We start from the raw sequence: 15,507 nt of genomic DNA on the forward strand, positions 1-15,507 counted from the left end.
CACCCGGCAAACGAGGCGTGGCTGACGCGCCCGCCGTGCTCACGTGGGTACCGATACGTCAGCGTTGGCGCGTGCGTTGGTGAAGTGTCGCGTTTTCGCTAGCGAAAAACGCGCCATGCGGTTCCAGTTTAACGTGAAATGACGCGAAGAAGACAAGCTATGCGTTATGACAGTCAACACGCCATAAAATCAGTAAGCGGCTTGCGTTCAGCGAGAACTATTGCTTCTACATCCAGGGGTATTGCATCTTTTCCTTTTCGTTTCATCTCAAGTATGTTACCGTCTCGTAAAAGCGAATCAGCAACGGAAAATGAGGCGCCGTTTCTGTTAAAAACCAGTGTGGTCATCGCGCAAGTATAAGCAGATCAAATGCTGCAACATGCTGCAACAGTTTAAAGCCGCATACTCGCAACCGCTGCACAAGATTTCGCTGTATAAATTAGCAGACAAACAGCCAAAAGAGGATTTTAGTTGCACAGCGTCACAAAGAAGTATATGCCATAATATTACGAAGGACTTACACGCGATTGTCAACAGTGACAACTAAGCTTGACATTATTTTAGGCACTAAATGGTGACGTCACATCCCGCCGACGTCTTATGACATACTCCAGGAGCATGCGTTATATGTTTGCTTTAGTAACAGCATCACAAAGCAAAAATTCGAATTTAGAGTTCACAGAAAGCCTACGTGCGTTTCTTTTTTGAATTGTGTGGGTTTTCATTATAGAGGGTATGTAATTATGCGTTAAAGAGGTAAAGAAAACTGAAATAGTTTGTACGTGTAAATGTTTAGGAACACGCCGCAAGAAAACGACACACACAAAGAAAGGGCAGGACGTGTACGCTGAACTCACAACCAATAATTCACTCGCGCGCATGCCCGCAGACACGAACAAACTTACAAGCAAAAAAATACCCAATCAATTAGTCATTGATAGCGTTACATTCGCGAATAGTCTGATGCCACAGCAAAGTCACTAGCCTTAAGTAATGGTCTCACAGGTCTCGAAAAGCAGCATGCGTATACAATGCAAAACTTTACCGGTTGTAAATATATATCCCTCTTAGTGATACTGACAGCTGGCTTGGGCACATGCTGCCTTTACTTTCGATGAAAACTGCTTCCATGACTTCACTGGCAATTAGCTCCTTGTAGGCACTACTACTTCTATTTCTTTAAAATGAGGGGTACACCCGCAGACACGACGGTGAGTCATATAAGTTTGAATAATGAACCTTCTTTATAAAAAGCGAGTGATCCCTTAACTAAATAAGAACCTTCATTCAACATAACATGTCTGATCTTCCTATTGGTTTTTTTGGGTGTTGTTTTCATGTGGTATGTATCTTGAGATGGATATATTGTTACGTGTAGCTGACGTACGAGTCGCTGACGTACGAGGAAGACGACGTGGCGGTGGCCACGTCGTCTTCCTTCTCCTCAGTGCAGCCACACTGTGGCGGCTGTTGCGTAGCATCACCCCCGGCAGTAGAAGCGCCGTCCCGGTGCTTAATCTACACATCCGCGGCGAAAGGTGTGTGATATGGTTTCAGTCTCGCCACGTGAACGATGTCACTTGCAGCCGACGATGACGCTGAGAGGCTGGCGGGGATGACTTCATACGTGACATCGGTCACTTGTCGCACCACACGGTATGGGCCAGTGTAGTGCGACAGCAGCTTTTCGGAAAGGCCCACACGTCGAATGGGGGACCAGAGAAGTACCAGAGAACCCCGAGTAAATTGTACGTCGCGATGGCGGCAATCATAGAGGCGTCTCTGATGCTCCTGCGAGGCCTCGAGACGGGTGCGGGCGAGCTGGCGCGCGTGGTCGGCGTGTGCTATCGCGTGGCGGGCGTATTCAGTGGTTGAACGTGTGGCCGAGGGCAACAACGTGTCCAAGGGCAACGCGGGTTCTCGGCCATATAGGAGATAGAATGGTGAATAGCCGGCGGTGTCGTGACACGATGAATTATACGCGAACGTCACATATGGTAAGTGAAGATCCCAGTCGTGGTGGTCGTTCGCGACGTACTTGGATAGCATGTCGGTGATGGTCCGGTTGAGGCGCTCCGTGAGGCCGTTAGTCTGTGGGTGGTAGGACGTGCTGAACTTGTGCTTAGTCGAGCAGGAGCGGAGGATGTCCTCGACGACTGCCGACAGAAAGCTGCGGCCACGGTCAGTGAGTAATTGGCGCGGGGCACCGTGCACTAAAATGATGTCATAGAGCAGAAAGTCAGCAACGTCAGTAGCACAACTTGTCGGGAGGGCTCTGGCGATTGCGTACCGCGTAGCAATATCTTCACAGTTCAGTTCACCGAACAAAGTGCGCTCTTTCGCAGTACTTATACTTGAGGTCGATGGACCACAATACAGCAAAGAGAACGAATTTCCTAATCGTTGAACAGTAGTATAGCCAGAATGAAATGTGCTTAACTATAGAAAGTTACCTGCCAGCCTATAGACACTCTGAAGACGCTCTAAAGTAAATTTATAAATGACGAAAGGAACAGAGACTTGCCAGGTCTGTTCTACAACTTGTGAAACCGGAACCGCCATATAGACTGCACCATTCTTGATAATCGCCATTGCGAGTCCATGACCTCTTCTCACTCTATGAACTTGAGCTAGAAGCCCATTTCAGGAAGAGTTCTACTTTGGCAAATAATTACACAATGAACGAACATGAGTCATTACGGCTTAGCCACGCGTTCGGCTGAGTCGACGAGTCAATGCAGACGAGCAAAACTCTATGAATCCGACTAAGCCCACGACTCTCTGAATAGTCAGCGGCAAGTTATTACTCAAAATTAAAAACATAATTGTTACAACAGAGAGCGGTAAGTCCACGTTGTGTTTCCCCGAAATAAACTGCATGAACTGCCTGTTTTACTTACTTATTTAGTTTTTGAAACAGGTCTGCTTACTCACTACGAACTGTGAGCGTAGTAGAAGTACATTTGCAACCACGCGATGACCGCATAATAACCATCAGGCACCATTTCCTTCCCTGTTCAGTGTAACAGTTTCGATTAGCAATATCGAGAGCCATTGCTTTACTGGTGTGCAGTGTGAACAGGCTCTAGCTACAGTTGCCGACCTTTAGCGCTGGAAGCTGTGTTGGCTGTGATCATCGGTCACTAAAGTTGCATCATGGCAGTGCGCTCCTGCACTTTTTTGCTATTTCACACCGACATATGTAAAACGCGATAACTTTAGCGCATTCATTCTAAAGGCTTTAAGCACTTGTTCTAGACAAGAGCGAACAATAGCAAAAGGGGATATCCCATACTATGGCAATCGTAAACGCACATTTGCGAGGTAAAAGGTGTTTAGGTAGGTAATGAGAGTGCATACAATTCTACCTAGTGATAGTTTCACACATCTACAATTAAGTAAGGAAGCACGATCCAAGTGCTTCTATAAAGCACACAAGCTCGAAAAATGTTTTGGATGTGACTGCAAGCTTCGTAGGTATTTCACTTGCAGATCATCCTCGTGGCTATATTTATTTGACCATTCCATGAGTTTGCTTTTCTTTCACGTGTAAATATATATATTTAGATTCTCCAAAGAAAGCGTAATTCCACGCACACTGGCATACGTATTGAGCAGAACGCTTATGGCGAGTAACATAGCTAATGTGAAATTAATTTACTCACATTTTACCGCTGGTTTCCATTAGTAATGGTGGCTTCTGTCTTCGGCACAAACTGCTAGCACAACACGAGGGGAATAACTCAGGTTCTACAAAATCCAAGAACCTCCACGTGTTTGTCGCAGGTGCATCTGGTTACCTTTTCCTCACTCATAGCGGCCTCGCAGCATGCTGTGTGGGACGCTTCGTACGCATTGCGACGGCTGCGGTGATGAAACTGAAGCTGTGTCTGTTTTTTTTTTTTTGCCTCGTCCATTTTTTTTCTTTGTGATGCTGCGCTTTAGCTAAACCGTCTGCCTTTTCCATCCGAGTCACTGACGAGCGGCGCAGTGCTCGTCGCGACAAATGTTCCCACTCGAAAACAAACGCGTCCCTAGCTGATTATAGTCCCAGGACAGCTGTGTAAATGTTTCCAACAGGAAAATCTCTGGTTTTTGGTCGAAACAATGAGAACGTCCCTCGCTATCAAGTAAATCACTCTGAGAAACCAGGAAAGACAATGAGAATGATGTCACCTTTCCTCGCTTCTAAACGTCTAAGAGAAACTATTGGTCCAAGCTATAAGGCCGCGACACTGGCAAGGGGCAACCTCGACTTGGAACCTTACGACAAGAAGCATTACGAAAAACTACGTAACCAAGCGTATTTCGGGGTCATACATGTCTCAGCGATCCCACAGCACCGTGAACAGCAACTGTGGTGTGGTTTCCGATGATGATTTGATGGAGCTGAGTGGGGCTGAACATTTGGAAGAATGGAAAGAACAAAATTTTATCAATATAAAACGAATCACAATTAGGCGTGATGGGAAATAAATCGACACTAAGCACATAATTCTCACATTGGGATCCCGTGTGCTGCCAGAAGCCATCGAGGCTTGTTACATTAAAATCCATGTAAAGCCGTACGTCCACAACGCTCCCCGCTGCTTCAAATGCGAATACGTCAGCCACAGTTGCCAGAACTGCGGAGTCCGAATGTCCTGTGCTAATTGCAGTGCACACGAACACCCAGCGGAATCCTACAAATGCACTCTACACTGCGTAAACTGTGACGGGGAGCACGCCGCACACTCGCGGTCCTGCTCATCGTGGGAAAGAGAGAAAGAAATGGTGACAAAGTAAAAGAGAATATATCATTCAACAAAGCATGGAAGTGGGTGTCTTGCTGCCAAAGAACAGCTTTGCTGAAGTGGCGCGACAGAGGGAAGCGTGACAACGGCTTCCGGCAGCTGTCCGGCCGAAACGCTGCAGCCAGCGCTGTGCCGCCGTCCCAGAAGGGGTTATCGACATCAAGGCTGGCGGCCTCCAGGGCTTTGTCTCCTGAGACATCTGCTTCAATGCAAACAAAAAACTCGCGAGAACGCGCGGCGCCATGGAACAGGCGATGGACCAAATTTCGAGCAAAGTGGCGTCCTCAGCGTCGAAGGGACGGCCAGATTCTCTGAATGGCTCAAAAAAAAAAAAAAAATATTGTGTCACGGAGCGTCGCATGCATCGCCATTGTGAGCTAATCTTCGTTTCTTAAACATGCAGTACAAACACTTGACATCACGGAGACACAAATACTATGCGTTAAAGGGGTAAAGAAAACTGAAATAGTTTGTACGTGTAAATGTTTAGGAGCACGCCGCAAGAAAACGGCACACACAAAGCAAGAGCAGGACGTGTACGCTGAACTCACAACCAATAATTCACTCGCGCGCATGCCCTCAGACACGAACACACTCACAAGCAAAAAATACCCAATCAATTAGTCATTGATAGCGTTACATTCGCGAATAGCCTGATGCCACAGCAAAGGCGCCATGCGGCGCCATTTGCAGCCTTAAGTAATGGTCTCACAGGTCTCGAAAAACAGCATGTGTATACAATGCAAAACTTTACCGGTTGTAAATATATATCCCTCTTAGTGATACCGACAGCTGGCTTCGGCACATGCTGCCTTTACTTTCGATGAAAACTGCTTCCATGACTTCACTGGCAATTAGCTCCTTGTAGGCACTACTACTTCTATTTCCTTAAAATGAGTGGTACAGCCGCAGATACGACGGTGAGTCATACAAGTTTGAATAATCAACCTTCTTTATAAAAAGCGAGTGATCCCTTAACTATGTATCGCCGTTATGAGCTAATCTTCGTTTCTTAAACATGCAGTACAAACACTTGACATCACGGAGACACAAATATCATGCGTTAAAGGGGTAAAGAAAACTGAAATAGTTTGTACGTGTAAATGTTTAGGAACACGCCGCAAGAAAACGACACACACAAAGCAAGGGCAGGACGTGTACGCTGAACTCACAACCAATAATTCACTCGCGCGCATGCCCGCAGACACGAACAAACTCACAAAATTTCGAGCAAGGTGGCGTCCTCAGCGTCGAAGGGACGGCCAGATTCTCTGAACCGCTAAAGAAAAAAAAAAGTATTGTGTCACGGAGCGTCGCATGTGTCGCCGTTGTGAGCTAATCTTCGTTTCTTAAACATGCAGTACAAACACTTGACATCATGGAGACAAAAATACTACAATAGAATGTTAGAGTACTTCTTCATAACATTGACGGCATTACAGAACTCGTACACAAACATGATCCAAAGTTGCTGTGTCTTCAAGGGACACATCAAAAATCTACACATACTTTCTATGGCAATACGTCATTTTCCGTAAATACCGAGGCGACGCTGTTCCGTCGTCCGGTGGTGTAACAATAGTTGCTGACACGTCTACAGCTTGTAAACATGTGGCCCTTCAGATGACCCTTGAAGCAGTGTCATTTCGGAAAATTCTTTTCAGTAAATTGGTAACTGTGTGTTCCCTTTGTATACCCCGGAATCACCATTTCCCCAAAAATGGAGTTCTATGACCCCATTTATCAGCTTCCCGAGTCTTACATACTCGTAGGAGATTTTAACACTCACAACACGATGTAGGGAGACTCACGATACGACGCGAGAGGTCGATTCATAGAGAAGTTCGTAGTAAACATCGGTGCATGGCTATTCAATAAAAACGAACCAAGTTATTACAATATGTTGCACAATTCTTATTCTTCTATAGACCTATCGATTGGCTCATCAGCTCTTTTACCTTACTTAGAGTGGGGCGTTAATAAATATCTTTAGCAAGTAGCCACTGCCCTGTAATCTTAAGCTTAATCCAATAATATGAATTTACTCCACATGCGCTTCAGTGGAAGCTAGCGTCCACCGAGATCCCGAGATTTTACTATTGCCTGCACGCTACATTGCGCCAATGAAGCAAAAACGCGTGCCTGGTGTTTGAATCCGGAGGAAAAGTGGGCCATCGCATGTTTTATGTGACACTTCGTAGCTTTACTATGGATATATTTATGGTGTTGTCGATTTCATAGGAGTTGCGATAGCGTTCTGTCGAGAATTCAACTCAGCAGAGAGTCACCTGTGGCGCTAGGCTATGCAGGCCGTTGCAAAACGGACCAGTGTTTATGGAATGTTCGGATCCAATTTATTGCCGGAAATCTCGTATAGTGAACTCCACTGCTGCTACGTTCCGACACACGCGAGAGGAAACGGCACAACTGCTGTTGGTTCATTGACATCTTCAATGGAGGTCGCGACGAAAAGAAGTGCAACATTAAATTTTTCATACAATTAGGTAAGAAGTGTCATTTTTTTGTACTTCGATAGATCACTAGCATCGCCCACAATAGCATCGAGAAAACTTCAGTATGTTGCAGCGGACAGTAAGATAATACTGAAAAATTTTACTCGGAATAAACTTGTGTATCGCGACGGGGGCCACAAAATTAACAAGAATTTAGGTTTAATGAGACCGACGTTGAATTAATATCGACGAGTGCCGTAAGTGGACGTTGTAAAGTTTGGTCTGTTCAGTGCATTGCTTTGTTTTGAGCTACTCTTAACGCTGCATCAGTTTTGCGATGGCGTATGGGAAAGAACAATGTTTATCTACCCTATTTTCTTCAATCTTAGCAAACTTCTGTTTACATCTAAGGACTTGTTCTACCTAAATTTGAACCCCCCCATCAGACAGGCCAAAACCATTTCCCCTTGAGGTGGACAGGGGTTTGCGTGATGCAATTAAAACAAAACGACCCAATCTGGGAAACTTAAGTGACTAGCTCGTGCACCACAACAATGCTCCTGCCCACACAACATGCACTAAGCGTGCATCCATAGCGTTCCTTAGAATACGACCTAGGCGGAAATGTGGCACAGCTGCGCTGTTTTATGCATTTAAATGCGAGCATAAGGGGGCTGCTAATGAAACTCGGTGGCTTCTTAATGGTTCTGCGGATTGGATTTTGTTGTGCCGTTTCTTTTTTCTCATTGCTATTTTGGTGCACGCTCCCGGTGCTTGTGTTATCTAGCTGTTTACTGTAATCCCGTTTCTGCGAATGTGCTAAAGTCTGCGTAGTATACTCGACAGAGGACTACGTGTAAGTGAAATGGTCGAAAGGAAGACACCGCGACGGCCGGAAACCGACCGGCACAATCGCGTTGTGCCGGCTGGCTTTGTCGTTTGGATTCAGGAGCTTACGGGCCTTGCATCGCTGCTGTAAATGTGTTTGCAGAGTCATTATTTTAACTAGGCTGCAGTGTTCACGGCACGTAAACAGCAGAATTGGTGATTTTTTTTTCGAGCTATTAAAAAAAAAAAAAACTGACTCGCCATTCCGGCTCTGCGAAAGTGGATGTCCTGTGAAGCTGTTGCAAAGCTGTAACTACGATTGCTGAGGGCGGTATGCAATGCTTTATTGATAGTTCGGATAGTTATATTGAGCTTGTTTTTTTATTGCAACGTATGCTTTTCCGTGTGTTGTATCAGTGATTTCAATGAACGTGTGTACTGTTCGTTTTACATAGCTGAGTGCTTGTAGCAGCTGCCGTGCGGGTGTATGAGCCCTTGCATTCTTAACGCGACAGCGTTATGGGCCCTATGTCGCAGAAAGTTTGTTGACGGTGTCGTTGGCGTTGCCAGTCATCGAAAATGTCCGCATGTTTAGAAAAAATCATTTGTTTCAGCAAGAGACAATACGAAAACGGAGTCACAACCACGGTACACTTCCAGGAGGACGATAACATTTACAAAGTCCGAAGCATTGTATACACGGCGCGTTTTCAAAGAAGCGACCAAGTCCTCACTCACTAACATATAACCACATAGATCCACGGAAACGCGAAGTTACATATAAACTAATGTTCGCATTATACAAAATAATATTCAATATGCAGAGCGTGCACAATGGTTATGTTCAATGATGATGTGCCAGAGGCACTTTACATAATTTTATAGTGATACTATGAGATGTGTATATGAAAAATGATCATGTATACGAGAGCACGCACACACAGAAATCACGGTCACCTACATTCTATACAGATTCAACGAATGCTTTGATGGCCTCTCTACAAGAACCAGGCTGGTCGAAAATTAAGCCATAGGCGTTCATCAGCCACCGACAGGAAACGGCATGACCACTGTCGACGCTGCTCCTGTTCCCCAAAGAACAACTCTCACAGAAACGACAGCAGCTCAAAATAGAGCATTTCCAGAAGTGCAAAGAGAGCGCGGCGACAACGTCCCGCGGCAACTTCCACGCACCAATTACGCGATAGACAAAAAGCTGCTGCAACAATTCAACATAGTGCTAAGCGGCCACGTGAGCAGTGACCAGTTGTAATAAAGCGGTTAACTCCAATCCTACGGAAACCAGCATGCAAGGCCCTGCGAAATACCCTCGCAACGACGCATTGCAGCAGCGCATGCTTAGTGGATTCTTGAAGGGGGCAAGCGGGACAGAGCGAAGATGGGACCATGCACTAACGCTGTAGTCTGTCACACGTTGGGAGCACTTGCCCCGCTAGACCCCACATGAAGTCGCATGGGTGGCCAGGCAGAAATGACGCCATTATCGCACCCCACGACACATTATCGGAGCGTGCGCTACGCGTTGGCGGAACTAGAGGAGGCAGTAAGGCTGACATTGCATCCACAACACGGTTTTTAAGAACGTCTACATCACAACAATGGTGATCAGGACATACCTATTGTGCGCAGCGAAAAAAAAAAACGCGTCGGCCGTAGAATAAAATGAAGGTGCGTTTAACACTTGTGGTCCGCGACTTCAGTGCACGCCCGGTAAAATGCAACAAATTTTTTCGCCATGAAAATAGCAGGCGAGTTCGCCCGCGGGACACTGATCACTCTGTAATAGGCGGAGCAGAAATCGTAGAGGAAGCAGCTGGCAGTGGACAGACGGATGGGCACGCGAAACCTCCGTGAGAGCGAAGTTGTCCAAGCGCCGCGCGACAAACCAGTTCTGTACTGCCAACCAAGAAGGGACCGCAAGGACTTAGTAACCCGTAATTGTGGCTGTACAACGTGACAAACGTACCCCATGCGGCCGCGAAATACAGACTGTACTGAGTACCTTTTTATAATACAGGCAAATCATACCCTTGATCATCCTGAATATTTTACCTTACATCGTCAAGAATTGAGAGCCACACAAAGTCTGATATGCCATCATAGGTGTTATCAAGATAGATAGAATAAACTTTATTCTCCAACGGATAAAGTGATCTACCCACCCCCGACACGCAGGTCAGGGGGCGAGTGCCACCTTCTCAGATGCAGGCTGCGAGGTCTGCAGTCCCAGCAGCCTCTTCAGCCAGATGGACGAGCCGGAGCTGGAGCTCAGAGTCCGAGCTGTGTAGCAGGGTCTCCCAGGTGTCTCTACTACCTATATTGTGCATTCCCCCAGGAGAGTACGGGCATTCCCATATTATGTGGTCGAGGGTCCCTCTCGCCCCACAAAATTATACCTATCGCTCCTGGCCTCGGGGAACATGTGGTTCGCCATAACCGGGTGTGGATACGTATCAACGCCTAATATACGGATAGAATTGCTCTTTTCAAGACTGAAAAAGGGACTTAGGCGTGTCTGTGGTGAACTAATGAACACATAACGCCATTTCGAAAATTTAGTGCCGTACCTGAAATATTTTCTTACTCAGTGAAAATGTGATGTCGTCGCAAAGGCTGTCGCCTTCACAACACCGCTACCAGGCAGTGGGAGACCGTACAACTAAGGGTATCTCAGTACGGAGCGCAGAAATGAGTCAAGGCTGAGCACAAAGAGTATTGGCGATAGAGGGCACCCTTGACGAACACCACGAGTAACGGGATATGGTACGCCTTCATGACCATCAAGAAACAATGTACTTCGGATATTTGTATAGGCACTCCGATTAAGGCCAACAAAATTAGACGAGAAGCCAATCGAGGTCAGTACATTCAAATGTAGTTATTTTCAAGGCGATCAAGTGTCTTTTCTTGATCTAGTGAAACTAAAAGGCCACATGCTGACCTGGTCAGTGTTTACGTCATTATACCACACGTAACGATGCACAGACTACGTACCTCTCTGCCAGGGACCGAGCATGCCTGATAATATCCTGTTAAATAAGGCATCAGGCTTCCCAAGCTCCGAGTCACAGCAGCCGTGAAGGTTTTTTAGTGAATTTTGAGAAGCGTGATTAGCTTCCATACCTCTGGACGAACTGATGATGGATCGCGCTTAGGTATCAGCACAATACGACCGTCGCGAACACTAGCCGGAAATTCAAAATTCTCAAAGCAGCGGCTGATAACAGGCACAAAATTGGCACCATTATCTTATCGGAATATTAGATAAAAATCACCGGGTAACTCGTCCGGCCCTGGGGCCAAGCCACGATTCATGGAAGATAATGCTGTCTTCACCTCTTCAGCTATCGGTCGTGCGCAAAGACGGTCAGCGACGTATAGCGGAAGCTGAGGCAGTCCACTAAGCCTTTTTACGCTGTCAGATTTGCTTAGTCATACGCGCCATGTTTTCAAAATGCGATACAAAGAGCAAATAATCACGCGCAGGAGGCGAGAAAACAGGAAATGCTCTTGAGGTCGTGGAACCAAATCTATTCGGCTGTCTAAAAAGCGAGCTTCTTTCAATACGCAGAAGTTAAAGGTGTGTAGACTGATTAAATCTGAATTGACAAGCAGCAGCTGAAAAAGACGATGCTGCAATGACGCGTTGGAAACGCCTCCGTAGTTCGCGCTGCCACGACCGCATCAGCGGAGTCGGTCGATTGACCCGTAGGGCAATGCGGAGCTTCGCGGCAGTATCCGCCAGTTCTTCTGATATACGTCATCTGAGTAGACGTCCTTCAACTGAACAATGCAGATGCTACTGCACCTTGAGTGCGTCCCATGAGTCTGGGTCAGATCTAGAAAAAGAGGCGCGCGAGACACTTGACAAACAAGAGCACGAGCGCGCGATATGTAGAACGCGTACGCCGAGGCGCCAAGGTTTTACTGAAGAGGAAGCAGGGAAACAAACTTCAAGCATAACTGGTCTGTGTTCAGAAATATAAACAGCATATGAAGGTAAAGTTATCACATCAGATTATGAGATATACTGAGCTAAACTGCTTGGCACATAGGCACGGTCTAACCTGCTTGCCGACGCGCCGCGTCGCCATGTCCAGACAGTTCGAAAACCATGAAAAAGTCGGTATGTATCCAGGAACGAACAGTGTTGGCCAGGCGACGCAACTCCCGTGCATTCCAATCCGGGCAACCCCAGTGCGGGCCTTGCACATTTGCTCGCGAGTCTAAAACTTAAATAATATCCCCATCAAAGACCACATAACGATCGTCCCGGAAATACACGCCAGGTCACGAAAAAAGTTATTGGACTTAGTGGTCTACGAGGCTCCATAGATGCACAATATCCGCCCTGCCACGTCATTAGATATATGATAATCTTGCAAGAAAGATGTGTTGAAAATAATAATACCGATTCTACTAGAGCGTGATCTCGCGAAAGAGCAAAAAATAAATGTAGGTCAGAAGTGCGTTTGAAAGCAGGAACATGTCTAATGATGAGTGAGTGAGTGAAAACGTTTGAGTCTTTCAAGAGTTTCGCGGTTACGAGGTCTCCGTCGTCTTCATCTTCTTGGCGCTGGCGACTTGAGACTCCTCTTCAGCAAGGGTGGGCCCCTATTCCAAGGCTCCACTGAGTCGTGCTGCATCGCTCGCGTGCTGCACTAGGGCCCTTTGGGCCGTGAGCTCGCTGCTGGTGAGCCGACTCTCCCATTGCTCCGCACTCGGGTGTTCGTGTTTGTGGAATGCTTTGTTGCGTTCGCACTCCCAGGTGATGTGGTAGAGTGTAGGTTTGGCACCGCACCAAGGGCAGGTGGCCCTGTATTGTGTCGGAAACATCTCATTGAGCACGTGTAAGTTGGGGAAGGAGTTTGTTTGTAGTCTGCGCCAGCTGGTCGCTTCCTCCTTTGTGAGGTCTTTGTGTGGTGGCGGATATCTAATTCTAGTTCCTCTATGTAAGTTCAGGGTCTCTGCGTATCCCCCCTCGCAAGCCTGTAGGTGGGTCTCCGGGGCATCCGACCGCCCAGCTCGGAACGCTTCGCCTCGAGCTAGGCTGTCTGCCCTTTCGTTCCCCCCTATGCCTACGTGACCCGGGATCCAGATTAGTTTGTGCCTGGGCTTTTCCTTCTCGGCGGAGGTGGCTCCGCTGAGTATTCTGAGGGCAGTTTTGCTGATTCTGCCTCTCGTATAGTTCCTGCACACCTCTTTTGAGTCCGTCAGTATGTTGAGAGATCGGCCTGTTCTATAACCTTCTGCTGCCGCCAGCGCTACGGCAATCTCCTCGGCCTCCGCTGTGCCAGCGACCAATGCCGTGGCATACGTGATCGGGTTTCCTTCCTTGTTAACCACTACCGTCGCGGCCACGCGTTCTCTTCCGTGTAGATATACGGCGGCGTCCGTGTATACTGTATTGTCTAGCTGGGCTAGCGTTCTCTCAACGTATTCGGCCCTAGCTTTTCGCCTGTTTTCGTGTAGGTTGGGATCCATATTTCTCGGCAGTGGTCCCACATTAATGGTTTTCCTGAGGTGGTCCGGTACGTCCGCATATCTGTGTGTCAGTCCGCTCGTATCCCGACCCAACCTCCTCAGGAGCGCTCGTCCCGTAGGGTTGCCTCTGAGTCTCGCGGTTTGCGTACCCAGCAGAGCCTCGGCGAGCTCGCTGAAGGTGTTGCTGATGCCCAGCTGGAGCAACTTCTCGTTCGACGTGTTTCTCGGTAGACGCAGAGCCGTCTTGTACGCCTTCCTGAGGACGGTGTCTGCTTGCTCTCTTTCTGCCTTGGTCGTCACGTGGTACGGCAGGGAGTACGTGACTCGGCTGACAATTAGGCTGTTGACTAGCTTGAGAGTGTCTTCTTCTTTCATTCCGTATCTCTTTTGGGATACCCTATTGATCATGCGGCCCACCTGTTCCGCCGCCTTGCTCAGCAGGCTAATGGTGTGGCTGCACTTCCGGCTGCCTTGTAGCCACATGCCCAGGATCCTAATCATGTTCTTCTCCGGGATGTTGTGTCCCTCGAGGGTCACCTCCAGTGTCGCTTGCGTTGGGTGCTTGCCGACCCTGAGGAGCTCCGACTTCTGCGTGGAGCATCGCAGTCCCCTTTCTCTGGTGTAGTTCTCCACGCAGGTCGCCGCTTCCTGCAGTTTTTCTTGCTTCTCTCCGAGGGATCCTTGCGTGACCCAGATCGTGACGTCGTCGGCGTATATCGCGTGCTGGATCCCTCGGATCTCCTTAAGTTTTCTTGCCAGGCCAGTCATTGCCACGTTGAAGAGGACGGGCGATATGACGGATCCTTGGGGTGTGCCCTTGCACGGCGTGGGGAAGACGTTGCTTCTCAGCTCGCCCAGTCCCACCGTTGCCGTTCTGTTGCTCAGGAAGTCCCTGACGTAATCGTGCACTCTCTTCCCGCAGTTGGTGTTGTTGATGCCCTCCATGATGGCCGCGTGGCTCACGTTGTCGAAGGGCCCCTTGATGTCGAGGGCTACGACGACGTTTTCGCCCGTTTTCGGCATCGTCTCGAGCACTTCCTCATTGAGTTGGAGCAGCACGTCTTGCGTTGAGAGGTTGGCTCTGAAACCGTACATGCTATCCGGTACCATCGCTCGTTTTCCAAGTGCGACTGGATTCTCTTCGTGATCACTTTCTCGTACAGCTTGCCCAGGCACGACGTTAGGGATATCGGCCTGAGATTTTCTATTTGGAGTTTCTTCCCTGGCTTCTGAATCATTACGACGACGGCGTGTTTCCACTCCGCTGGAACTCTTCCTTCTTGCCAGAGCTTGTTGAGGTAGGCCGTAAGTTGGTCGATGGCCTCGTCGCCGACATTTCTGATTAGCGAGTTCCGGATTTTGTCCGCCCCCGCCGCCGTGTTCTTGGTGCCCGATCTTATCGCCTCGACGACCTCTTCTCTCATGATGGGTCGGTCCGTGGTAGGGTTTTCTTCGCCGCGGTATTCTTCCTTGTAGCTCTCGACCTGGTCTTTGCCGTAGCATTTGACCCGGACTTCCTCAAGGAGTTGTTCGTCCGTGCCTTCGTACTGGTGGACTAGCCTCTGTATCGACTTGCTGCCTTCGGATTTGTTTTTGCTCGGGTCCATGAGGGCCTTGAGGATCTGCCACGTTCTGGCCGTACTGAGGGTGCCGTTTAGCGAATTGCTAAATTGCTGCCACCCCTGTCTGGCCAGCTGCGCCGCGTACTCCTCCGTTTTCTTGGTGATGTCCGCAATTTTCTTTTTTAGCTCAACGCTCAGGGGCTACACATGTCAAGAGAGCGGCCGCACCGCGTCCCTCATAAGCAAACAAATAGTAGCCATAGCACACAAAGAGATAGAGGATACCCAAATAGAGCACGTAATCACGGAGATAATTCCCAAAAAGAAAAAAAAAGCCAAGAGCACCTACATCGTAAATCTATATAG

The 15,507-nt window shown here is 48.0% G+C and overlaps 1 protein-coding gene across 1 annotated transcript in view; it reads right to left on the reverse strand.

The window, feature by feature from the left end:
• The window catches only part of LOC126538422 (monocarboxylate transporter 2-like), a 37,552-nt gene extending 22,366 nt beyond the window's left edge, over nucleotides 1–15,186 (reverse strand). The window contains exon 1 of the mRNA XM_055073709.1: nucleotides 14,864–15,186. Within this exon, the coding sequence (XP_054929684.1) occupies nucleotides 14,864–15,186 (323 nt within the window). The remainder of the gene's footprint in view (nucleotides 1–14,863) is intronic.
• Between the last annotated feature and the right edge of the window lie 321 nt (nucleotides 15,187–15,507).

The sequence above is a fragment of the Dermacentor andersoni genome, chromosome 3 (assembly GCF_023375885.2).
Source record: "Dermacentor andersoni chromosome 3, qqDerAnde1_hic_scaffold, whole genome shotgun sequence".
Lineage (NCBI taxonomy): Eukaryota > Metazoa > Arthropoda > Arachnida > Ixodida > Ixodidae > Dermacentor > Dermacentor andersoni.